At 37.0% G+C, this 25,266-nt stretch overlaps 1 protein-coding gene across 9 annotated transcripts in view; it reads right to left on the bottom strand.

Annotated features, from left to right (window-relative positions):
* ARHGAP21 (Rho GTPase activating protein 21) overlaps positions 1-25,266 on the bottom strand; it is a 142,177-nt gene that overhangs the window by 38,252 nt on the left and 78,659 nt on the right. For 7 of the 9 annotated variants that reach the window (XM_077153677.1, XM_077153661.1, XM_077153651.1 and 4 more), the window contains exons 5-9: positions 19,665-19,757; positions 14,629-14,707; positions 12,051-12,105; positions 5,016-5,045; positions 1,890-3,789 (exon numbers count right to left, since the gene is read on the bottom strand). In XM_077153677.1, the coding sequence (XP_077009792.1) occupies positions 1,890-3,789; positions 5,016-5,045; positions 12,051-12,105; positions 14,629-14,707; positions 19,665-19,757 (2,157 nt within the window). The remainder of the gene's footprint in view (positions 1-1,889; positions 3,790-5,015; positions 5,046-12,050; positions 12,106-14,628; positions 14,708-19,664; positions 19,758-25,266) is intronic. The other 2 variants (XM_077153692.1, XM_077153701.1) reach the window with 1 other exon arrangement.

Genomic DNA, 25,266 nt, shown 5'->3' with positions numbered 1-25,266 from the left:
CAGTATGCCAGTGTTCTGATAAGATTTCAAAAGTCTGTGAAATACAGCCACAGTTTGCAGGACTTTCTATGTTTTATAAAGTTATAAAACAATCATCAGTCCTCAGCAGCTTTCTATAAAATGCCTGAATAACCTATGAAGTTCTTTCTATAGCAAAAATCCTACTACTCTCTGAACTTGGCTTTACATGTACAGACAAGCTCAGATAAGAACAACTTAGGCTGAGATTTCCCTGTTCACAAAATTTGCAACCTGAACATATCAGGTGTATAACAAATATGAGGTGGAAGACGTTTTATAAGAAGCTGATTTGGACAGTCCAAGAGCTCAACAGCTAAAAAAGGTTTCTCTAGAAAATAACTCGGAAAAAGTACTAAGAAAGAAGCCTCAGAGAACTCTTGACGGTGGCCTGTGTCTCACAGCAGGGCCAGAGCATTGCACACCTCCAGGGGGCACCCTTCCCCGAGTATTAACCTCTGGATTTGGCCACCATAGTGGGGCCAAGTCAGGGAAACCTGGAGTTCCCGTCTCTATGAATTAACTGGTGACTGTGGGAAAGGTAATTTAAGTTTATTTAACCTCTCCATACCTTACATTTTGTATATATAAAATGACAGTAATACAAAGAATACATACCACAACCTAGTTGGTAGACAACTTGTCTTAGAGATGCAGAATAATATGATGAGAATGTGGTTTGTAATGTGGGGGAGGAGTTGCTCGACATTTAACCACCATCTGAAAATGATCATTCACCCTTCCTACAAATAGTCACTGGGTGCCTTCTACATGACAGGCAGTGGTCTAGATACTACGGACAAAGAAGTAAGCAAAGATTTAAATTAAAACCACGGCTTTCATATAGGTTATATATTCCATATATTATGTTTTCATACAGGTGGCAGCGCTCTGTTGAGAAACACATAATAAACAAGAAAACACAAAATGTGTCAAATGGAAACAGGCGAAATGGAGATCCATAAAGTAGCTTAAGGAGTACAGAAGGGCAGGTTCTGTGCATGGGCAGGAGGTGCCTTCTGTGGGTGGGGTGGAGTGCAGCGGGGAGCCCCATAAATCTCTGCAGATCATGTTTCAGAGCAGGGAAGTGGCAGGTGCCAAAGACTCAGGCAGAGAGCGCTTGGCATGGCCAGCAAGGATTAGGCTGAAGAAGGGCTGCAGGAGGAGGACTATGGCAGGGGATGGGCCCAGGTAGGTAGGGGGCAGGTGGCAGTGCGGGCAGGTGAGGGGGTGGGGGGTAGGTTGAGAGCAGGTGGCAGTGCAGGTAGGTGAGGGGGGCCGGTGCTGTTGGCAGATCATGGAAAGCCTTGCCAGCTGCAGTTTTGGGTTATGATTTGGTGAAATGGTAAGTCAACAGAGGGTCCCGATAGAGAAGGGACATGATCTGGTTCACATTTCTAAGCCCTCACAGCTGGAGCTGGGTGGAGATGGCTCTTGGGGTAGGGGTGGAGGGCACTACAGACCTGGGGAATGTGGCAGGTGTTACAGATTGGGGCACACTGCTTGTAGTTTAAGCAATTTCCCCAAATTTATTTCCTTTTAGAAAGGAAAAGACAATGTTTAATGAATGATCGATCACTAATTGTGAAAACTGTTCCAACCATTTATTTGATTCAGATGAATCAAAATCATTTGGTCCCTTGGTCCTAGATGGCAGGAGTCTGCTTCATCAAAATGAAAATCTAAGCAATAGGCACTGAGTAGATCAAATTAAAAAGAAGATAACATTATAACTCAGAACAAACATTTTTAAATTACAGCATAAAATTTCTGTACCCGTTGAACTAGAAATGCTACCTATCTGAAAAGATTTCTTAAGCATTCAAAGTATTAGCCAAGATGGAATAGCTGCATGGATATACAGAGCTCACCTATGAATGGGATGGAAGCCAGGGAGTCGCCAGGTGGACTGGTCCCCGAGGCCTTCCTCTCCTCCATCCTTTTTATGTGCACCTCTCTGCGGGCATCATTGGGCAGCCAGCAAGTGGTGTCTGACCCGGTTTGCTGGTCATTTACTGCCAAGATGTAGGAGTGATGCCTGAGGAGCTGTGGGGTTTGCCGACCAGATGGGGACTTTTCTCTCAGCATGACAGTTTCTTTACTATCTAAGATATCCGCTTGCTGAATTTCAGCCTCTGGCAAATTTAAGTCTTGGTTCCTTGGACCAGCAGGCAATTCCACACCTGAAGTGCCAGAGTTCTCGCCAGGATGGGGGACAAGCTGAGCAGAGGCTCCGGGGAGAGGAGGGGGTTTCCAGGTCTCCACGTGGGGCTCAGGGGCACTTTCTGTGCGTGACCACGATGGCTGCTTCAATAGACTGTTTTGATGCACATGATTTCCCGGCCTTTGGTCTTTGATAGAAACAAATGAATTCTGGATAAAGGACGGTTTTGCCATGAATGCAGAAGGTGCTTTCTGAGAATTACTTCGGACTTTCACAAGAGGGGACCTGTCTTGTGAAGCACCCCAAGACAGTGACACCCCACAAGGGGTTTGAAAATGTCTATTCGACTGCAGTGTTTTTGGATCTGGTGGGATTTTTTTTAACTGAGATGCAGGTCCTGCTCCTCTCCCACTTATCCGCCTATTATCAGAATTAAAGACAGCTGGTGCCACTGTAAAATGTGAGCCTCGGAAAGATTTATGAATTTCTTGCTGCCTGGGTCTCTCATAAATACCTCGTCTATCATCCTGTTCTGTAAACCCACTCCACTTGTTAGTCTGTTTCCGCTCTCCATTGGATTCTGGTGTCTGACTTTCAGAACCGAAGTTTTCTGAGGCTTCACCCTGCCCCCCAATGTAATCCCATGAGCGGGTCCTGTGACTACTGAAACTGATGGATGGTGAGGCCAGCGCTCCGTGAGATGCGCTCCGCGGACAGTATTTCATCAGGACAGGGTCCTCCAGTCTCTCCTGGGACACGCTGCGCTGCCTGCTCTGAGCCGACTGGGGTGTCCGGTCATGTGAGGTGCTTCTCCGCCGCACCTGCAGGGCAGTACGACTTGGGGCCACCTGGTTATAATCCGCCGCACTCTGGGACGCTGCTCTTAAACTATCCAATCTTTCTTCAATTGTCCGACAACCGATGTGCAAGCGTCGGTTATCAATATACTCTTTGTAAGTTTTATAGTTTTTCCAGTCTATGTGCTGATGGGAATTCGGGGAATAGTGATTAACAGATAATGAAGGAGAATCCACTGCTTGAGATCTGCTGCTTGAGATTCCTTCGGGATGTCCACTATAATTTCCAGATTTAAGTAAAAGTCCAGAAGGCTCCAATGACCGGGAGCCCGTGGTCTGATGAATCAGGTGGGCAGTGGGAATTGATGAGGATGATGGAGATGTGGTTCTTGATACTGATTTTAAGGGGGTCTGCTCGCGGACACCGTACATCACTTCTTCTATTCTATGTGCAGGACCCGTGTGGTTGTTTTTGTTGGCCAACAAGTCGACCACCTTCTCAGAAGGTACAATGATGGTCCTTACACTCTCGTTGCAAACACACACGGCCGTGTTTGACTTTGCAACATCTGTTGGGGACGGAGGCACTTGTATTTCCATTCTGTAGGCCCGGCCAGGCTGTGTCAGTACCGGCGTACTGCTCTGCTGCTTGTTCGTTGAGGAGTCTGAAGGAGACACTTCTACTGGCTGTGCCATGGCTGCAGGGGCAGAGGCCAGCCAGGGGTAGCAAATGGGTGGAGGCTCTGGGATGTTGTGTGCCTCGCCACTGAAGGCTTCACTGCCTTTCAGGTAAGCATCTTGAGAATATGCCTGGACGGGAAATGAGAAAAAGTATCACTGCAAATTCATAAAAGAACACTTATTTCCATTCTTGCAGGCCACTGTTTTATTTTCCCGTGCCCAGCTTGTCCCTGAATGATGTTCAACACAGCATGCATGCAAACATGACATAAGGGTGCTCCGCAAACCAAATAAATTGCAAGATTTGCCATAAATATGAATTACAATAGGCTATTTTCTGAAAATAGCTTAAACACACCAAATTTCGCCTCCACCCATTTTGTCATAACCATGTTGCTTCTAAAATTCTCCCCATGAAAGCTTTATGAGGCAGAGTTAAGGTCTTTCAGCATTCGACAGGTTAAATGGCTGCCTAGTAAATCCCAGCAAAAGAAGATTCTTATCTTTTGCCAGAAAGAAGGTGGAAATATTAAACATCTTAACCAAACACATTTTTATTTTAGGCACTAGTACTACCATAAATTAAATTTTATTGAACAGTGTCTAGCCAATTAACATTACTGAGATCCTAAAAATAATCTAATAAATTAAATCCTTCAACAGCTAAACTAAATATTTTAAATTTAAAACGAGAGAGTATGCATGTTTAAGAAATTAAACACATATATTAAAGGCATAAAAAATGTAATAAACAAGTAATTAAACTTTCTGAAGATAGTTTATATTTTTACATTAAGGTAATGCAAATTATATTGTATAAATTTATTTGGTCTCTTGTTTTACTTATTAACAGGCAAGCATGCAGCTCAAATTATTTTTTATCAACTATTTGTGGAATTAAAATAACTGAAATTAAATAAACCCAGGACTATTTTCAGCTTTTAAGACAGATAGCTATGGTATCATATTACACATTCTCCCCCAATCAAAATCAGCTTCAAAAGACTAGTATCACATTCTAGCTTTACATTAGACAGTTTGCAAAGCTTAAGTGCAGTCACAAGCATAACAGCAAAGTAAAAGGCAAAGAGAGAGGGTGCATTACTTAAAAAATGACTGATGTAAATAAATATTATGCTTAACATCAATTAAGTACAAGATACAAAAGAGAACAAAATATAAAAAATAAAAAAGGAAGACAACCATATATTACAAACAAATTCTGCAAATTAGTAAGATTAACCATAGAGGGATTTCTCTAAGCAAACTTATGGTTTAATAGCTTGGCTTATTACAAATCTCCATAACACAGGATTTTAAAAAAAGCAAGGGCACAGCTGATGTGCATTTCTTACCGGTGCTGTGACATCCTTTGTAAATCGTAGCTAGCAGAAAATAGGAAAACATAGCAGAAGCTGCTTACTGATATAAAGACAGATTCATGTTGTCACACTGACACTGGAAACAGCAAGCTAAAAATACATCTACACTGATATCTCTGGAAGGTACCAAGAGAGGTAAAGGGCAATGAAGCATAAAGAATAACTTCAGCATCCTCTGAGCATCTTTTTCTCAGGCTTTTATCTGGTTTTTATTGGATATATCTACAATTCTTGAACGCAAAATACATCTGGTGACATGCATTCCTAATGGATATTCTCTGCCACATGCAGCGCTGTCTGATAATGTGCTACGATGCTTCCCTTCCACAGGAGCAACACTGCTGCCTCTCACTTCCCCTGAGCTTCTTCCATCTCTGCTTCCAGATGACGAAACGAATGCTTGATTATGCATTGAAAATAGTACAGCCTCCTCCTTCCCCTGTAAATCGGAGAATAACCACAAGCTGTCAGCTGACTGCAGCTGCCTTTCCACCATGATTTGGAATGAGAAAAAAGAGAATGTTTTATTAAAAAGGTTGACTCAAAAATTAAGACCTTTGGATGCCATACCTTTAGAAGTGTTTATCAGCTTATAAAAGGAACTACTGAATAGAATAAAAAAGACTACTTCCACAGTAATTCTTGTTACCTTACAATGAATGTTATAGAACTTAAAGTAGAATGCAGTGAGAAATTAAACCTAACTATATAAAAGGAAACACACATGCCATAATATTTTTAAAGCATGAATCAAAATATGCATGTTGGATATGTGCATTAACATAAAAAGCCTATCTTATTAATGCTGATTATATCCAGACCAATACTATTCCATGGCATGAACACTGTGTTTGGATGAATGAACTGGTACAGTATTTCCCACAGCAAGTTTTATGCAATTTTATAAGGTATAGCCTGAAAAGTGGGGGAGAAGCGGAGGAGCACCTGTGGTCAATGTTACAGGGAGAGGTGAGCTGCCAGGGTTCTACGTTAATGTAACTGAGAAACATGAAGAGAAAGTACAAATTTATTCAGCCATGGAACCCACCTTTTTCTGGAATTTTAACATGACTGGAATTCGACAGTCTGGAAAATGCTGCTCTAGAACTAATAATTTAAAGACATTTCCTTTATTCAATTTGGGAAAGAGTATCATCTTTAGCAATATATGACTGGAATTATAAAATACACGAAAAAAATTTTTTTACATACTTCAAACATCTCTAAGATTTCTAACTAGCAATCCTAAATACTAAATAATTGTATTAAATGGGTCTCAACTTCAGGGTCAAGTTATGGCAAGGGGTCCTTGATATGTACAGCACAGTATGCCTTAACAGTGGACCAATGAAACAGAATGTCTTCCCCATATAGAATCACAGTCCAATGTAAGCAGATGTGGTTGAGATGTCTAAAACATGAATTCATTCAAGAGTATTACTGAATGAATTCCTCACATACTCTCTCGGTTCATGAACACTAAAATAGCTTGTTCATTTATCTACCGATTAATCAATCAATCTATTTAAAAGTTCCTCGTTCTCATAAAGTTTGGTAACCAATGCTACTCCAAATTAATGTCCCTGGGGAATTCAGGAATACCTCTAAGACTCCTGTGTCTTGGCATGTGTTCTACTGATAGGTTGTGAACTACCTGGGAATAATTCTGGAGCTTCTATGGCATGCTACAGACAAAGATTTGCTTCCTGGGTAACTTTAACGAACTTAAATAGGATAAGACAATTTGCATTTTAGGGAATCCTCTTCTTCGATGATACCCTTAAGTATTCTACTAGAAAACAAACTGCCTACTAAGGAATGTTTAAGACTCTCTGTTCTAGTTTGCTAACTGCTGGAATGCAACACACCAGAGACGGATTAGCTTTTAATAAAAGGGGATTTATTTCATTAGTTCTTCAGAGGAAAGGCAGCTAGCTTTCAACTGCGGTTCTTTCTTAAGTGGGAAGGCACAGGGTGATCTCTGCTGGCCTTCTCTCCAGCCCTCTGAGTTCCAACAACTTTCCCTGGGGTGGTTTATTTCTGCATCTCCAAAGGCCTGGGCTGAGCTGTTGAGTGCTGAGATGAGGTATGCAGAGCTGCTTGGGCTGTGCTATGTTGAGTGCTCTCATTTAAGCACCAGCCAATTAAATCAAACATCATTCATCGCAGCAGGCACACCTCCTAGCCAACTGCAGATGTAATCAGCAACAGATGAGGTTCACATGCCATTGGCTCATGTCCACAGCAACAGAACTAGGCACCTTCACTCTGCCAAGCTGACACCTGAATCTAACTACCACACTCTCCCAAGAGGAAAGAATTCATTTGGGCTTGGGCAGACATGAGAGTGGATCACCATCTCCCCAAACGCGCCAGGACCTCCTCATCACTGACTGAGCATCCTTTTTCTTGAGTGCATGGTGCAAAGGTACCAGACCTTACATCAAACCACCAAGTCTGACACACCAGTGTTTTAACTTCCCATACGGGATCTTTCAGTTGCTAAAGGGCACCAATTAAATAGCACAAAATGTCATTTAAACAAAGTATAGTCTTGAAATTTAACAAAAAACGATGTCAAAATCAACCTGTATTAACGAGTTTGTCTGAAACAGTATAGTCTGGAAATTTTTGAAACCACTGTCATGAAACTGTGTATTTTTTCATTAATGATTCTGAGTTTGGAGTTTGGGTTTAAGTTTAAAGGAATACTTCACAGTATGTGCAGGAGTCTTAATGGAACTGGGTATCACAAATTTTTCTTCCTGAGAGTAGTTCTTGGAGTACTCTCGAAATAGAATATGATAAAGAAAAGAAAAGAAAGGCCAATTTTTAAATTTAGTCCTTTTATATACCACTCCAGATTCCTTCTTGACTTTCCTTTACCCTTATATCTTCTGGCAGTTAAGTAGCTTAAAGGTTTATATTTTAAAATGAAAGTCATATCTGATGAAATAATAGAAGCAGACCAGTGTCTGTAGATTCCAAAAATTCTTTAAAAAAAAAGGAAGAAAATAAGGAAAGAAAGATTACCTAATGAGTCCTTTGGGAATTAGAATTACAGAGAATATTAATTAAAATTTTTTAACAATTTCAATCTTGACTGAATGTGCAGTGCCCAGCAGTACCTAAGTAATCCTAAAATCACCTTTCAGTCCAATTTTAAGTAGACACACTTTAGAATCACTATCTCTATATTCACTGATAGTTATGCTTGTCTCTATTAAATAGTTAAAAATAATAAAGCTGCAGAATAAATAAGCTGCTGAGATTAAAACTCCTCCCTACCACTGTACTTGCAACAGGCTGACTGGCTACCTTAATGCCATTTCCTATGATAAAAGCCAAAGTGACCAGCTGTCTGCTTGCCCCATAGGATCCATACAATTGCGCAGGAGTGGAGCATGAGATGGGGCTGGGAGTGGTAGGGACTGACAATCATGACAGTTATTATTGTGAAACCTTCTACTTTATTTGAAAAATTTCAACAAGCATGCACTATTCTTATGATTATTTACAAAAGATTTTTAAAAAGAACAAAGAACAGCCACTGACACAATGTGAAAGAAACCTCCAGGATTCCTACCCTTGCTTCCCTTTCTCAGTACACAGGTACTGACATTCATATAGACTATTATCCTGCTTGGGCAACATATGAAATGACTGTTTTAGGCCTAAAAAAAGATTCTGGTTAAATTACATTTTTCCATTCATATCACACGACCACGTGGTGACTGAGTGTAGAGACGTGGGCTGGGAGGGCCGCCCTAGGCCTCGGGTCTGCTGACTGTTCGGTGTGAAACACACTGAGCCCTGGACCTACCTATGTCCAAATTCCTACTTTGCTCTTACACTTGGCCAGTTGCTCGCCCTCGCCATGGTTTAACATAGATCAGCGCAAAGGAGGTTCAAAATCCCTGCTCAAAATTCCCTGCCCAATGGGCGGGCCACGGTGGCTCAGTGGCAAGAACGCCTGCCATGCCAAAGGACCCGGGTTCGATTCCTGGTGCCTACCCATGTAAAAAAAAAAAAAAAGAAAAAAAAAAAATTCCCTGCCCAAGAACCTCCAGGGATAGCAGAACTAATTAACAAAGTTTAATTTTAAATCCTTTGGACCAAATGTATAACAAAACATCTTGGGGCATCCACCAGGAAAATGCCTCAACCAATCTATCATTATTCCACTCCAGAAAGACTTTTCTTTGGTCAGCATCACTGTGATGATGGGGGATGGGGGTATTTCATTAGTGCACAAGCATGTTCATAGGGTAACAAAACCATTTCATTTTTTGGAAAATAAAACAGGCACGTATCTTGAAATATGAACCTAAGATATTACAGTATAAAATATCATTATAAACTGCTATAAAATAAATTCAAGATTACTTGTATTTTTAATCCAGAAAACATGTATTGGCTTAAACAATGTAAATATTCCAGATAAGAGCTCAAACAGCTACAAGTACTATTATCAGTCCAAGTCTAGAAACACACAATGCATTGCTCTAATTCTACTTTGTTTTCAGCTTTCTATCACTGTCATCCATACATTATGCACATTCTTATCACCCCTCTCTGTCCTCTCATGTCGAGTTTTACACCTAATTGGATTCTCCATGCATTTCTCAAAGGTAGGGGAGACCTTCAGTACAATTTGCTCCATGCACCACTTCAGGGAGCGGAGCTCCACGGTCACCCAGCCCCGCTGGCTCCAGGCAAACACACCCACAACACAATGGGCTTTTCCTTGGGGAAAGCCACATTACAGTGGCTATAAAAATATTTGTCTTTATGTTTTTTTTTCAATGAATCTTTAACCTCACAGGGACAAATACATCTTTTAAAGTATAACAGATTTAAGACCAGCATAAGTTCTTCCCAAGGACGCTCATAGAACATTTGAGCTCTAGAATCTGTGTTAGAGAAATATTTCTACATATATTATTTTGAAATTATTTAAAATATTTTAATGTTATTTTTAAACCACCCCCCCCAAAATAAAATTCGTTTTGAGTTTATAACAGCTTTTTAAAATGACACTTGTAGATATTCCAGCTAAGAACAATTTATCCGGAGAAGAGATTGCTGTATCCTAATGTCCTTAAGGAACAATGCACAGCACGCATTAATTAACACTTCTTTGATCTCCTTGTGAATTATACCACATTCAAATGAATGTGGAAAAAAACTAGGTTTAAATGACTCTCTTTTATCATTGAGAGTATGATGCTTTTAAGTTTCTGATGATTAAAATAATTCAAGTAACATGTTTTTAAATTTGCATTTTCTGTTACAATATGCTAGAACCTTTACTGATGAACCTTGAGGATCTGTGTGCTCACATCAACCTAGTGACCTAATTTTCCTGTGTTTTCAACATCTGCATTTTACCTTTATTTTAATTAAATTTATCTTAAATGAAATTCAAGAAGACAGGCTGATTAACCGAGGGTTACACCGATTACATCATTAGAAAATTATTCCTTCCACTGAATTAAATAGTTTGCTACTCTTTACAACCACTGCAGGCTACAATAGCAATTCTGCACGTGAGTCCTTACTTAGGACTTTCCTACAACCCAGCTCTACAGTCAATGAGCACTGTTGGAAATGAAGTGTCTGTACCTTGGCAGGGAGAGAGCCTACTGAAGATTAGAAGACACTTTAGTTTGGGAAGCTCATTCTGCCTTTGAGTCTTCAGATTGCAAGGAAGGCTCAAGGTAAAAGCTTCCCTACAAAGACGCATCAAATTCCAGGACTTAGCACAAGCAGAGCACTAGAGGAGAGTCCCCATTTACTTCTGGTCTAGGAACTTTCACAGCCCCTGGAGCCAGCAGTTGCCCACTATTCTGTCATGAAGCTGAATGAACAGGCAGGGCCCTATGGCCACCTCGACATGCCTACGAATATCACTGCAGAAAGCTTCCCCTCTGTGTCCAGCCCCACCCCTACCCCAGAATCATGCACTCCAGAGGGTAATTGGTTATCAGTAATCAGCCATTCCTAAATAAAGCCAACATACCTTGAAAATATAGGGCTGATCTCTGTAGATTTTGGTTAATCCTATTTTACATGTCACTGAATAAATCGAATCATTAGGATCAGCTCTAGTGATGTTTTTGTAAAAAAGATTTTACAAAAGATGTTTTAGGACCTCTGTTGAGCTATGTTCAAACTAATTTGCCTTACAGATTTAAAACATTACCACTTCTATTATCACCACAAGGATTCCATAAGTTCATTGATTCTCTTGAATTTAGCTATAAACAATACAAAAAGAACTCTTCTGTGGCCACTACCACTTCCTACATCTAATTGTTGGATTTCAATCTATTACTTAAAGGGTTTTGCTCACTCTGTTATATTCTGAATTTCAAAGTCTACTGAAGGAAAAGATTATTTTCTTGGAGGAAATTTATATATTTTTAAATCCTTTTTACTTTCAGCAGTATTTAGGCACCATTCAGTTTATTTTCTTTCTAAAATAAATCAGAAATGCATTTTAGACTAAATGCTAAATTTTTCAACTACATAGTTTCCTAAGAACCTAACACATTTTTCCATTAAGTTGTACTCAATTTATGGTGAACACCACTTCTAACAGAGTAAATTGAAATTGTTAACAAAACTGCTTCATAAAATAATTTACAAACAGCAATGTTTTTTTCTGCAAAATTAGGAAATGGCTTTCATAAAATATCTGTCCTCATACAAAAAAAAAAATCGAATGCCTGGGATATGTGCCCTTTGTACAATGAGCTTTGGCTTTTGGTCAAGAACTACCTAGAATACAGCACTGGGGCAAACATTTCAGGAATTTCATCATAACGAACGTGTCACTTAATTGCAAAAACTGACAACAGGATTTTACCTTTTGTAAAATATAAAGAATTCCAAGATTCTCAAGAATGAATCAAAGATTTATTTTGCCCCTAAAATTTTGACTCAGTCCACTAATATTCAGTCTGACCATAAAACAACTCTAATATTTGAATAAATAAAACTTACCACTTGGAGAATATCTTCATCTTTTGGCATAACACTAAGTTCCAATGTTGTGTCACTGAAATTGAAGACATACAACTATTTTAGGACTTAAGGTAAAAACTGACTTATTGGAATAAGTTCAGTTTTATAATCACTTAAGAATTTAATTTTTGGTTTTCTTAAATCTTTACTTTTCAAATTCAAATCATTAGTATAAAAAGTAGTCACTTTTATACACATAAGCTACTATGCACAAAAGAGGGCACCCTGTCATATTTTTATGCTATTCATTACCAGTCAAAACTTCTAGAATGTGTTTCTAATTTAGAAATATAAAGTATGTTACTTATACTAAGTAGTGGTGGAACAAAAATCATAATATCAATATACATTTTAATATTTTTTTACTTCAAGTTACAAAACAAATGACAGATTTCTGCTCATATTCTTTCTGGATGATTATCAAATTAAAAACTCATTAACATAAAAATTACCAATCCTCAAGTTTAACATTTTAGACAATATTAAACAATCTAACTTTGAAAATTCCATCTCGATCTTAGAGGAAAAGGGAATCATAGTTTACAATCTACTGCAATGACTCCTTATTTTTAAAAACTATAGAACATCTCAACTATTTGCCTTCTTTATGGTTTAATTTTAGAACCTTACAAAAACAGCTCACAGTTTTACTTTATTTTGATACTCAAAGGGGGATAGATGAGTTTTTCTAGGCTTTAAAAAGTTCAGAGGGGATAAACTACAATTCTATGACGTGGAATTACATTTAGATATGGCAAGGAAAGCAGCTTTACTCTTACAAAGTGCTTCAATAACTAATAAAACAATAGCCAATAGATTTTGTGTCCTAATACAATTAAGACATGAAAAAACAAATAAGCATCACAAAGAGAAAAAAAACCTAAGAATTTATTGGTTTCCCTTTTTAACAGATTTAAATGCTGAGAAAATGGTTATAAATGCTGAGAAAATGGTTAGCCAAGAACCACAGCTTCAAATAAATTTAATTAATGAAAATAGGGAGGTACTTGTATTTCAGTGTCAGAGCTGGTGGATAATACACACTGCTGCTTATATAAATTCTTTTGAAAGGATACATTTTTACGTTACTACACTACAGAATTAAAACGTTTTTTGCTGCATTATCCATTTGCTACCATCCATAGACAAAAGGAAATAAGAGTAAAGTTTTTCTCTATTTTTCAAATTTCTTTATTGGTTGAAAAATTATACTGTTTTTATGAAGAGTTATTACCCTAACTGTGCCACTGACAAAAAAATTAATGTGGATTTTGAAGATAATGAATACTATTATGATTACTTGGAAAAACAGCATCTTAAAAAGAAGTATTAACAAACACACAAAATTCTTAAATTATACAATGGCAAAAATATCTTCATATATTTATGATGAGTTAATGTATTTAGAGGAAAAGGAACTTGAGGTGACTCTCTCTGTTAACCTCCAAGAGATTTAATATTCATCACCAATCTCCAAGTCTCCTCAATACTTAAGTTCAAATATATCAGTGTCAGGAACTGTTCAAAATACAACATTGAGAGGCAGATTTAAGATCCATCTTCACTAAGAATCCCATTAAAAATTAAACATTAAAGAGAATACTCTGAAATTGAAAAAAATCATGATCATACCATTTAATCACAAAAAAAATGGCAATTATTAGGGTGTTAATGTAAATTATTAAAATTAGAGCACAAACTGCTTTTGACATGGTTATAGGACCTTGATAAAAGTCTTCAAAAACTAAAGAACTTCAATTTAATTATGGCAGGTGAATGTGGCTAACGTAGGGCAATAGACGATCTAAAAGTTACTGTATCTGAATCTGGGAAGAGCTTCTTATAATAAACAGTGGAGAAATGCAGAATCAGACTCCAGACCCTAGGCCTAGTCTTAACAGAAATTCAACATGGTAACCTCTTTGGGCTTCCAACTTCTTTATTTGAAATTTTAAAGACATATATAGTTGTTTGGTAGCAAGGAGAGTAGTACTAAATTATGACTTAGGTTCCAAAGAAGAACACTATGTTTATTTACTTTGAAGGCTCCAAGTTATATCACTCTGTAGAATGTAGGCAGACAAATGGACTAAAAGGAAATTTCTTGGTCTCTTGGCTAAAACAAAGGAATAGAATTGAGCCAAGAAGAGTATTCAACAAGATACTTAAAGATAACATATCTGAATAAAAGATTTTACAATAAATGATACACGCATTTCTGTATTTATATATTTCAATTACCATCAAATTATACATTTGATTGATATTTTAAATGAAAGGGGGAAACTCGCAGGAAATCTAAAACATTTCTTCTTAGACTCTAAAGGATTTTAATCACAAATCTGATAAATGCCACAGCAAAACAACCAACTAAGCTATCCTCAAGTAGTTTGGCTCTTGGCACCTCTCAAATACATTAACCACTTTACAGGAAAGTTCCACATTTCAGCGTCATACCATCTCCTTACAGGAATATAGTACTGTTTTATCTCTATTTACTCTACTGATGTATAAAACCCATCTTTGGCCAAAATTCAGCATGTTTCAAGAATCTTACCTGTTCTGAATTAAAGCAATTACTTGGGAATAGGTTTTTCCAATAACACTTTCTCCATTGACTTTTATAATTCGGTCACCTTCAAAAAGAAGCCAAAAAAACACATGAGAAAGTCCAAAAGAAAGTCACGTTTGAAAACTTTAAAAGTATTTCTTTTCATCTCATTTGTTTTAGAGTAATTTCAAACTCACAAAACTGTTGCAACAATAATATAATCTCCATAAAGAGAACTCCAACATGCCCCTAATTCCCCCACAGACACCCAGGATCTAACAATTTCACAATTCCACCACATTTACTGTATAATTTTATCATCTATCTACCAACTATGTATCTAACCATCTATTTTCTGACATTTGAGAGCAGGCTGCATACATGATAATCCTTAAATATATGCTTCTTCCATGTACATTTCCTGTAATCAAGGATATTCACTTATGTAATAATCACCCTGAGCACAGTGGTCAAGTTCAAGACATTTAACACTTACATAAAACTTAGATTCTACATTCCAATTTCTTTTATCTCTTCCAGGATCATATATTGCATGATCCATTGTCTCTTTAGTTGTTCTTTCTTTCTATTTTTTAAATTGTGGGAACACAGATGCAACATAAACTTTCCCAACTGAACTCCTCCCAAGCATATCATTCAGTGGGATTAATCACACTCAGAATATAGAGGTACCCTCACCACCTCCTTTAGTAAAACTTTCTCATCTCCCCAAAGAGAAACCCTATACCCATTATGCATTGATTCCCCATTTCCCCTGCTCCAACCCCTAGCAACTTATAATTTCCACCTCTATGAGCTTGCATAACTTGCAGATTCTCTGATACTTTCTTCATAGTGACCATGGAGCTTAAATTTGACATCCTAAATCTATAGCAATCTCAAGTGTTTTGATACCAATTTAACAATTTCAATAGCATATATAACTATGTTTCCGCATTGCCCCCACCTTTTTTCTTTTTAACTTTTTTTTATTATATAACAATAAAAACAAATAAAACATACAAAGCAAAGAAAGGGAAAAGCAATAGTTTCCAAAGCACTCTTCAATAAATAGTTACAAGACAGATTCCAGAGTTTGTCGTGGCTACCATACCATCATTTCAGATTTTTCCTTCTAGCTGCTCCAGAATATAGGAGGTTAGAAGAAACAAATATTTTCTTATCATCACAATCGACCTTTTTTTCTTTATTGTGAAAAATAACATATAAACAAAAAGCAATACATTTCAAAGCACAGCACACAATTAGATGTAGAACAGATTTCAGAGTTTGGTATGGGTTACAATTCCACAATTTCAAGTTTTTATTTCTAGATGCTCTAAGATACTGGAGACTAAAAGAAATACCAATACGATGATTCAGCAATCATATTTGTTTGTTAAACCCTATCTTCTCTGTATAACTTGACCATCACCTTTGAATTTTCTCTTTAGGGGTATTTGGGCTGTGCCCATTTTAACTTTTTCATGTTGGAAGAGCTGTCAGTAATAAGTGATTGGGAGATGGAACTAGCTGATGTTCTGGAAAGGCTGGCCTCTCTAGCTTCAGGACTTATCTGGTCCAAGGACCCATCTGGAGGTTGCAGATCTCTGGAAAGTTAAACTAGTACATGGAACCTTTGTAGAATCTTTTATATTGCCCTAGGTGTTCTTTAGGATTGGTTGGAATGGTTTTGGTTCGGAGTTGGCAAGTTATGATAGGTAGCAATGTCTAAGTGAAGCTTGCGTAAGAGTGACATCCAGAGTAGCCTCTTGACTCTATTTGAACTCTCTCTGCCACTGATACTTTATTAGTTACACTTCTTTTCCCCCTTTTGGTCAGGTTGGAATTGTTGATCCCACGGTGCCAGGGCAGGACTCATCCCTGGGAGTCATTCTGCCATCTTTTTCTAAGTCTTATTATAAATTATATATTTATATATTAATAGTTCAAAATCACTGATTGATCATTTTATTTTATGTATTTTTACTTCTGTAGGAAGTAAAAAGTAGAGTTACCAATCAAAAATACAGTAGTACTGGTATTTATATTTACACACATCATTATGTTGACAGGAGATCTTTATCCCTTTATGTGGCTTCAGTAATTTATCTAACATCCTTTTCTTTTAACCTGCAGAACTCCCTTTAGCATTTCCTGTAGGGCTGCTCTAGAAGTGACAATGGCCCTCAACTTGTTGTTTGGGAATGTCTTCATTCCTCTCTCATTTTTGAAAGACAGTTTTAGCAGGACAATTTTTGATAATTTTTCGTTTTCATCACTTTTAATGTCTTCCCTGTTCTCCTGCTTCCATGGTTTCTGATGAGGAGTCAGCCCTTAATCATACCGAACCTTCCTTGTATGTGACAGTGACATGTGGCTTCTTTCTTGTGGCTTTCAGAATTCTTTGGCATTCGACAGTTTGATTATACACGGCCTGGTGTAGGTCTATTTGGGTTTATCCTGCTCAGAATTCACTGAGCATTCTGGATATATACCTTTTATTACATTTAGGAAGTTTTCAGTCATTCTTTATTTGAATATCTTTCTGCTCTTTTCTCTCTTTCTTCTCCTTCTGAGACTACCACAATGTGCATTGGCACACTTGAGTGTGTCCCACTGGTTCCTCTCTTTTCTTGTTCCTGTTCCTCAAATGGATGATTTCAGTTGTCTTATCTCCAAGTTCACTGATTCTTCTAGCAGCTCCAATCAGCTTCTGAACTTCTCTAGGGAGGTTTTAGTTTCTGTTACTGTAGTCTTCAGTTCTGTTTGGTTTCTTTCATTAATTTTCATCTCTCTATTAAATACTCTCTCATGTCCATCTATCATTTCTGGATTTCCTTCAGTTCTCTGTCCATGTGCTCCTTTACCCAGAAGCATGCTTAGGACTATCTTTTTTTTTTTTTTTTAAGTCTTTGTCTGGAATGTCCGAGGTTGTATCCTGCTCATCGATGTTATCTAATGTTTTAAACCTCTCCTTTGCTGGGACCATCACTTCCTGTTTTTCTCCATGTTTTGTAACCTTTTTTGAAATCTGGGCATTTTGAAATTTTAGTGTGTTATCACTGGAATTTAGACTCTGAGGCATCTGTTCCTTAAGCTTATATCCAGCTAGTATTATGACAGGGCTTTCCTTGAATACTAGGAGCTAAAAGAAAAAGAAGGAAGTAAAAAGAAAACATTTTTCCCAGTCTTTGCAGACTGAAACATGCAAGGGATCTCCTTGGGGTCTTATCCATACAAGTTTGTATGAGTTTGGAGAACTGCTCCAGGTCAAAGCTGAGGGGCCTTCCCAGTCCTCTCATGCACGCAGGTTGTCCTGGGCATGCGTGCATACGGCCCTTAGGAATTCTCTTAATTACAGGATGGCAAATATCCCCTCTCCCCTAGGAAACACTTTTTCATGGTCCCTGTCACGTCAGCCAGGATCCCTTGCCCCAGGCAACACGAAATGACTCTTCTCTCTCAGCTTTTTTTAGGAGACTCTGGAGAGCAGCCTTCTACATGTAGTACAACTTCTGAGATGGCAAGTTCCTCAGGCCCCCACTCCCACCCAGTGTGTGCACGAGGGCTACTCTGCTCCTTCTGGAATGGGGATGTGGGATCTGCGCTGGAAGTGTAAGCAACTCTGTGCCTAGCTGGACCCAGCCAGGGCACCATGAGAGCTGACTGCATTCAAGTGGCCTTTTTACTTGATTTCGAGCCCACCCTATTACTGCAGCCCTTTGGCTGTTTTCTGTAATTTTGAGAAAGATGTTTCTGCCAGTTCTTGCTTGTTTGTTCAAAGATCTCATTGGGGGATGGAGCCATGAAGCATCTCACTCCAACATATTAATGGGTCAGGTCCATGTACTTACTTTTAACATATCCTTGCTCTTAATTTTTTTTAAGTACCTTTTAAAAAATAAATCTGAATCTTAAAATATCCAGCTTCTTATGAAATATAGCCATGTTCTAAATAAGACTTCTAGTCATTTATGAATTCCAAAACCTCAAAAGTTGTAGCCATCAGGTGGGCACACTGATACTCTTTTTGCCCTGTCTGTTATTTTCTGAGTTGAAGAACTCCTAGTTATTCCTCTTCTTAGCCTATTTTTTCCAACAGACATTATTAAACAATCAACTGCTTTCTCTCCTCTGTGCTCTCGAACATAAGTCCAGCTGATGTTCTTATATCACTTCCTCGATCTAGCCAGTATACTGATTAGTAAAGTATGCACATACTTTGACTCGACACATATTAAATTATTCTTCATTTTCATGTGGAAAAGGACACTTAGATTACTCAAAAAAAATCAGAGTAGTAGACAGAATTGGGAGAGAAAGAAGAAAGAGAAAAATTTAAAAATATCACTTTTTGCAAGCCTATTCACAACACCTCTAGTCCATCTTCCCAACATGTGGAGCCTAGAATAGGGTGAAGGACAAATTCTATGTAACAGAATCCACACGTACACTGATATAAATACTATAATGTTATAAATATTAATTTTATAAAAACTAGCTACTTCAGGCACAATGAAACAGTTATCAAGGTAGGTAAGAAACTAACGTGTATCCTAATAAATCTTAGCAACCCACCCGCCACTTAGACATAGCTTAGCTGAAAATGTAACACTGCCTTATTAAAAAGGCAATGAAAAAATGTTTTTTGTAATTTCTCATTTTAAATTGCTTTACGTTTAAAAACAAGATCAAAGAGTAACTCATATAAACAAGATCTTTACTTATAGTCATAACTACTTCATTTTTATTAAAATTTCAAATCATGACATATTTTAGAACAAAAGTTACTATATCCAGCAACTCAGGCTGTACCCACTGATACCGACAAATGATGGTGCACTTGCATCACATTGGATCTGCTTGGGCGACTTAAGCCATTCTTTGTGGTGTAAATTAATGATCTCACAAATAGTAATTACAGATGTGAAGAAAGAGGAGAAACACAGAGAGGTAGAAAAGGAAGAAATAAAGAACATAAAATGTGGAAGATGGGAGAAGTTAAATAAAAAGAGAAATTAAAAGTTGAATGTCCACACCTGTGCATAATCCAGCTTCAAAAGCAGGCCCCCCTTCCTTAACTTGCTTAACAAATATAGTATCCATGGGTTCCAGGCGGTTCCTCTGTTTTCCTGTGGAAGAGAAGAAACCCAACATATTTTAAAGGCATGATTTTACTTTGCAACATTTTCAGGATATAAAATATTTCGGTGAGACAATGAAGTAAGATTTCTAATAACACATATCCTAAATTTTGATGCTAAAATCATAAGGTAAATGTTTTCATTCTGTTGAACATTTATTCTTTTTCTGTAATACAAGGACAAACCCAACCAACCACAGAGATTATTTCCTTTTACTGGATATATTCTGTCTGTAATATTTTACATATCTTACAGCTAAATTCTATCACAAGTAAGTATTACTAGTCCCACTGCATAAAATAAGATACCAAGATTTAGAGAGATTAAATAAGTTTTCCAACATCACACAGCTAGTAAATGCCAAAGCCGATTCCAATGGCTGTGCTCACTCTACTGCTTTTAATGCTGCCATAAGATATAGCAACGCATGAGACAGTCTTTACCCTTCAGGAGCTCTGGCAGGAGAGAAACATACAAAGAATTACAATCTACTATTAATAAAAAAACAGAGACAGACACCAAGAACAGACATGGCAATGAGGAGAATGTGATCAACTTTGAAAATCAATATGTCAATATTTCACAAATTTTTTTTTTCATCTCAAAAAAAGTTTATTAGCATGATTAAAAACATTTTCTTGAATAATGACAGAGAGAAAGAATTTCTAAACATGGAAGAATATCAGTGGCAATTCCTTATAACCAATATTTGGAAATGAATCAACAATCTCATTTTATTAAAAACCATTTATTGGTTCCATGTGGAGTCATGACTATTGCTTTGTCTGGGATGAGTCCCTACTGCAATTAAGTATAAAAAATATTCTATTTCTTTTTCTAAATCGATGCAAATGTACTAAGAAATGATGAATATGCATCTATGTGATGATATTAAGAATTACTGATTGCATATGTAGAATGGAATGATTTCTAAATGTTGTGTTAGTTAATTTTTTTTAATTAATAAAAAAATATATATATTTCACAAATTGTGCTCCATGGATCACCTGCATCAACATCTAAGGTCTTTGCTAAAAATGAAGGTTTGGGGATCCAGCCCAGAAATCTGCTTTTACAACAAGTTTCCCACAAGATCCTTATATACACTAAAATTCAAGAACCGATAGTTTTGGTAAAACAGACATCAATTACATGAGAGGACACTGAAGCTATGGGATAAAGAAGCACCATAAGAGGTGCTGTGGGGCACAAAAAAGGCAGCCTGTGGTTCTTAGGGCAGTCCCCACACAAGCACCAACAGAATCACCTAGGAATGTGCTAGAAATTCAAGTCTGTGGGCCCCACCCCATTCACTGAAGTAGATGAAAGCCCTGATCCTTAAAGAAGTGAGAACAGCACTGAGAAAATAGGGCACATACATGCCTGGAGTCATATATACTTATAAATAGCAATACTGGGCCAAATATGATTAAGTGTCAAATATGAAGAATTCATAATTACCGCCATAAAAAAAAGTGAACTGCTATCACTGTGTACACACAAAGATGGCTCAAAAGAAGTTTCTTAATAAAGGAATACCCATCAGTTATTCTTCTGATATGCTTAGCTATTTTACTCTGTAAGAATCCCTCTACCCAACTCCTTAAAAAGCAATAGGGTAGAGTGGAGACTGCTCATGTTTTAGAACTCAGCAGACATGGATTCAGATCGTTGCTCTGCACGTGACAGTTCAGTTACAGTTGAGTAAACCTGAGAAACTATTACTTTCTTCTCAATAAGCCAGACACAACAATTCTGTATTTTTACATTCTTAAAAAATTTCTGTGAAAGCACTTAACATAGTATGCACTGGTGTAACTCCTCAGTAAATTAAATATTTCCATGCTGCCTTGCATACTGCTCAGATGAGGGACAGCATCACATTCTTGTTTTCAAACATTAAAAACCTGAAAGTTAATAAAAAACATACCTGCAACATATCTAGTATCCAATTTTAAAGACTACAGATATGCTCCCAAAGAAACTTTATACAACCCTCTATGTCCAGATGACATGAAAATATTCCAAACTCTTTTGTCAGTTCTGGGGACCTATGGCTGACAACTATCTGCCCAACAAAGCACGGGGGTAAGAAGAGAACTAACACTTGTTAAATCTAAACTAAGCAGAAAAATGTCTGAATCCATAAGAGATGCTTGCTAAAGTATTATAGGGGGTAATTATAATGATATCTGCAACTTATTTTCAAATGGTTTTGGGGGAAAAAAATCCCCAAAACCATTTTGATATACACACACCTAGACACACACATGGACAGACAGTGAAAGTAAATGCAGCAAAATGTTCATTGTTAAATCGAGATGGACAAAATATAGTATACTAATGCCCACAATACTTTGAAAATTATAATAAAAAGAAATAAAAAATATATATTTCTACAGTGTGCCAGGCCTCATGTTTCTTTGTAGAGCTTTTAATTCACTTAAATTGTATTTTACTTGCTTATACAATACGTTTGTTGTATGTCTCTCCTACTAAAACGAAGGGCAGGGATTCTGCCATGTTCACTGATATCCTAGATCAATGCCAGGCACAGAGCAAGCAAACCATGGTTATTCAATGAATGAAAAAAATATTACTTAGTTTAATTCTCATAAGTCTTTGATGCTGGCATTACCATTTTACTGAGAAGGAAACAGAGACTGAGTAATGTGAAAGGAGAGAGAGAGCAGGGATTTAAATACAGATCTGGATCCAAATGTGGTGTTCCATTCTGCTTCAAAAGTAATTGAACTACTACTTATCCAATGCCAAGCTTCACTAAGCACAAAGTAGACAGTCCATTTACAATTCATTTAAAAGGAAAAAAGTTTCTTTTCAATATTAAGTCACGTAAAATGCAAGCACTCAATTCTAATCAAGTTGGTAATGAGGCTCTGTTCCTTGGTGGTCAAATCAACATTCACAGGAGTTGATATTAAAGGAAAACCACCTACTTCTTCTTGGCTAGGGATTTGAAGGTTTAATAAGTTTTATTACATCAGGTTATTGCTTTCATGGAAAGATATATACAATTTAGAGTATATGTAAGTGACTGTAAATGTAAATGAATTCTGCAGATAATAAAAAGTGGGTTGAATAGCCATATAGTGATTTGCAAAAATATGAAGATGGAATAGATTAAAATAGAGACCGCCCTACAATGAGCACTACCATCTGTTTACAATTCTGGACTGTCCCCCAAATTCAGACTTGCTACTTCCATTTAGATATTTTCCAATTTCTTCTGGACAACAGCAAAATTTCCCACAGATATTCCCTAATTATTGACAGGTTTAATACAACTCCCTTCAACTTCCATGTGGCTTGACTCGAGTTAAGAAACTTAGCTCATTAATTTTAAGACACTGCTCTTCTACTGGAACTGGAAATCAAAAGTATCAAATTTAGAACTTATGTTTGTTTTTAGTATTTTATAAGTCAATTTTATAACTCAATTTTCCAGATATGCAAACTAAAGGCTAGATTAAGGTAAATTCACCAAGAAAAATGATTCTTTCCTTCCCTGTATGGCCATTTCACAGACCTGAAATTCTTAATAAAAGCCTCTTTCTTTTCTACCTCTGTATTTTACAATTTCTCCAATTTTTAAAACCACATAGGACATATTTCAAAGAACCATTAAACACCTTATTCAAGAATCATTTCCTAAAGAATGAAATATGACCCCTGCTATACAGCATACCAAAAAAAAGAAGAGTCATTTCCTTAGCCTTATCAAAAGAAAAGAAAATGTGTCTTTTAGTATAAACATGTAATTAAATCTTCCTATATTTACAGAAAAGGAGAAAAGGGCAATCATTGCCCCTGGGCAAGAATCGCTAAAGCAACCCAGTACAAAGAAGGTCCCACTTTATGTTATTTAATAGATAAATTAAAGACTTAGACACGAAGACAAAACAAGTATTAAGTTGAATACTACACTTGGAATCAGAAAAAACATGCATACTTTTACTTTATAATAAATATAATCAATTGGGATAAAGTAACGAGCAAACAAATTAATAATACATTGATAGTAGTAGTTGGCATCCAAATACTGGGTATTGTGTTTTTTATTCTCCATAACCAGTATCCCACGGCAGTTAAGAGCTTGAGCCTGATAACCACATTATGTGATTAAAATTCCAGCTCTACCATTTATTTTCCACGTAGGGTTACCAGATTTTGCAAAATTTGGGACATATTTATATTCACAAATTACTAGTTATTTATCTGAAATGCAAATTTAACTAGGTGTCCTACCTTATTTGGTAACCCTCTATCCAAGTGGTCTTAGACAAATGATTAAACTGTGCCCCAGTTTACTCAAATGAAAAATGTGGATGATGTCAATGATACCTACCAGGATGGGTGCTGTGAGGATGAAAAGGGACAGTCCATTCAAGTGCTTATATAATTTCTAGTGCAAGTAGGCTCTCCATATATGTTACCTGCTATCATTCCAATCTGAATATCAACCTCTGAAAGGTGTATATCAGTCAGGACTCATTTAGTCTAGGGGTATAGTGCTCGTTATAGTGCAACTGTACCAGAACATCCATACAAACCTCACTGTCATGTTATGGGGGAGGAAGAAGAATGGAGGCCACAGGAAGAGAAGATAGAAAGGTAAGAGAGACTACTACCAAAATTCAGACAGCAGACAGTACCTATACCGAAGAGAGCAATGTCCAAGACAAGAGAGCTAAGTTTACGAGCCTTGTCAGGCAAGGAGGAGGATTTAAATCTCTACCAATCTTCTTTGGAAAATGCTAAAGTCAAAATTATTTGCAACATTTAAATTATTTCAAAATTTAAAATATAAATATACAATGCAAACAGACTAAAGCAACTATATTACTTTAAGAAGCCACTGAGAAATAGATTTATTTCAGTCAGGGAATTTGATTTGGGGGATAATAGAAATGCATTCTTAACAGCCTGAAAAAAACATACTTCATAAAAAGAAAACCATCTCACATTTTGCACAAAAACAAAGTAACAGAAAATAAAGGCTATCATTGTGATTAAGCTTTTTTCTTTCTTTTTCAGAATTCTCAAACATACTATTAAGAATTTCTAAACGGAACCAAATCCCCTTTGGTTTTATTATGACAGTTATTTCAAAATAAGTATTCTTTTTTTATCAATATCTTTGCCATAAAAATATCCATCTCTACACAAGGTAAGGACACTGGAACTAGACTGTGCTTCAGTGTGACTGTGAGCAAGCCTTGGGAGCAGGGTGTTCTCCACCAAGGTGGAAGCTAAAGAGGAACGTTATAATGGAATATTAAAGCTTGTCATCATCAACTACTTAAAGTAAATTAACCAAATAACTTCTTGAAATTAATATCTATTTTTCAGGCCAAAAATAGTTAAATCCACAAATTAGACTGAAATGGACAGATATTAGAGAGAGAGAGAGAGAAGGGGAAGCAAATATATCAAAATATCAAGATGAAGGATGGGTGACGAGCATTTGAGAGTAATG

Source organism: Tamandua tetradactyla, chromosome 1, assembly GCF_023851605.1.
Source record: "Tamandua tetradactyla isolate mTamTet1 chromosome 1, mTamTet1.pri, whole genome shotgun sequence".
NCBI classification, from domain to species: Eukaryota; Metazoa; Chordata; class Mammalia; order Pilosa; family Myrmecophagidae; genus Tamandua; species Tamandua tetradactyla.
The sequence above is the reverse complement of the archived record's forward strand: the minus strand, read 5'-3'. Positions and strand labels throughout refer to the sequence as shown.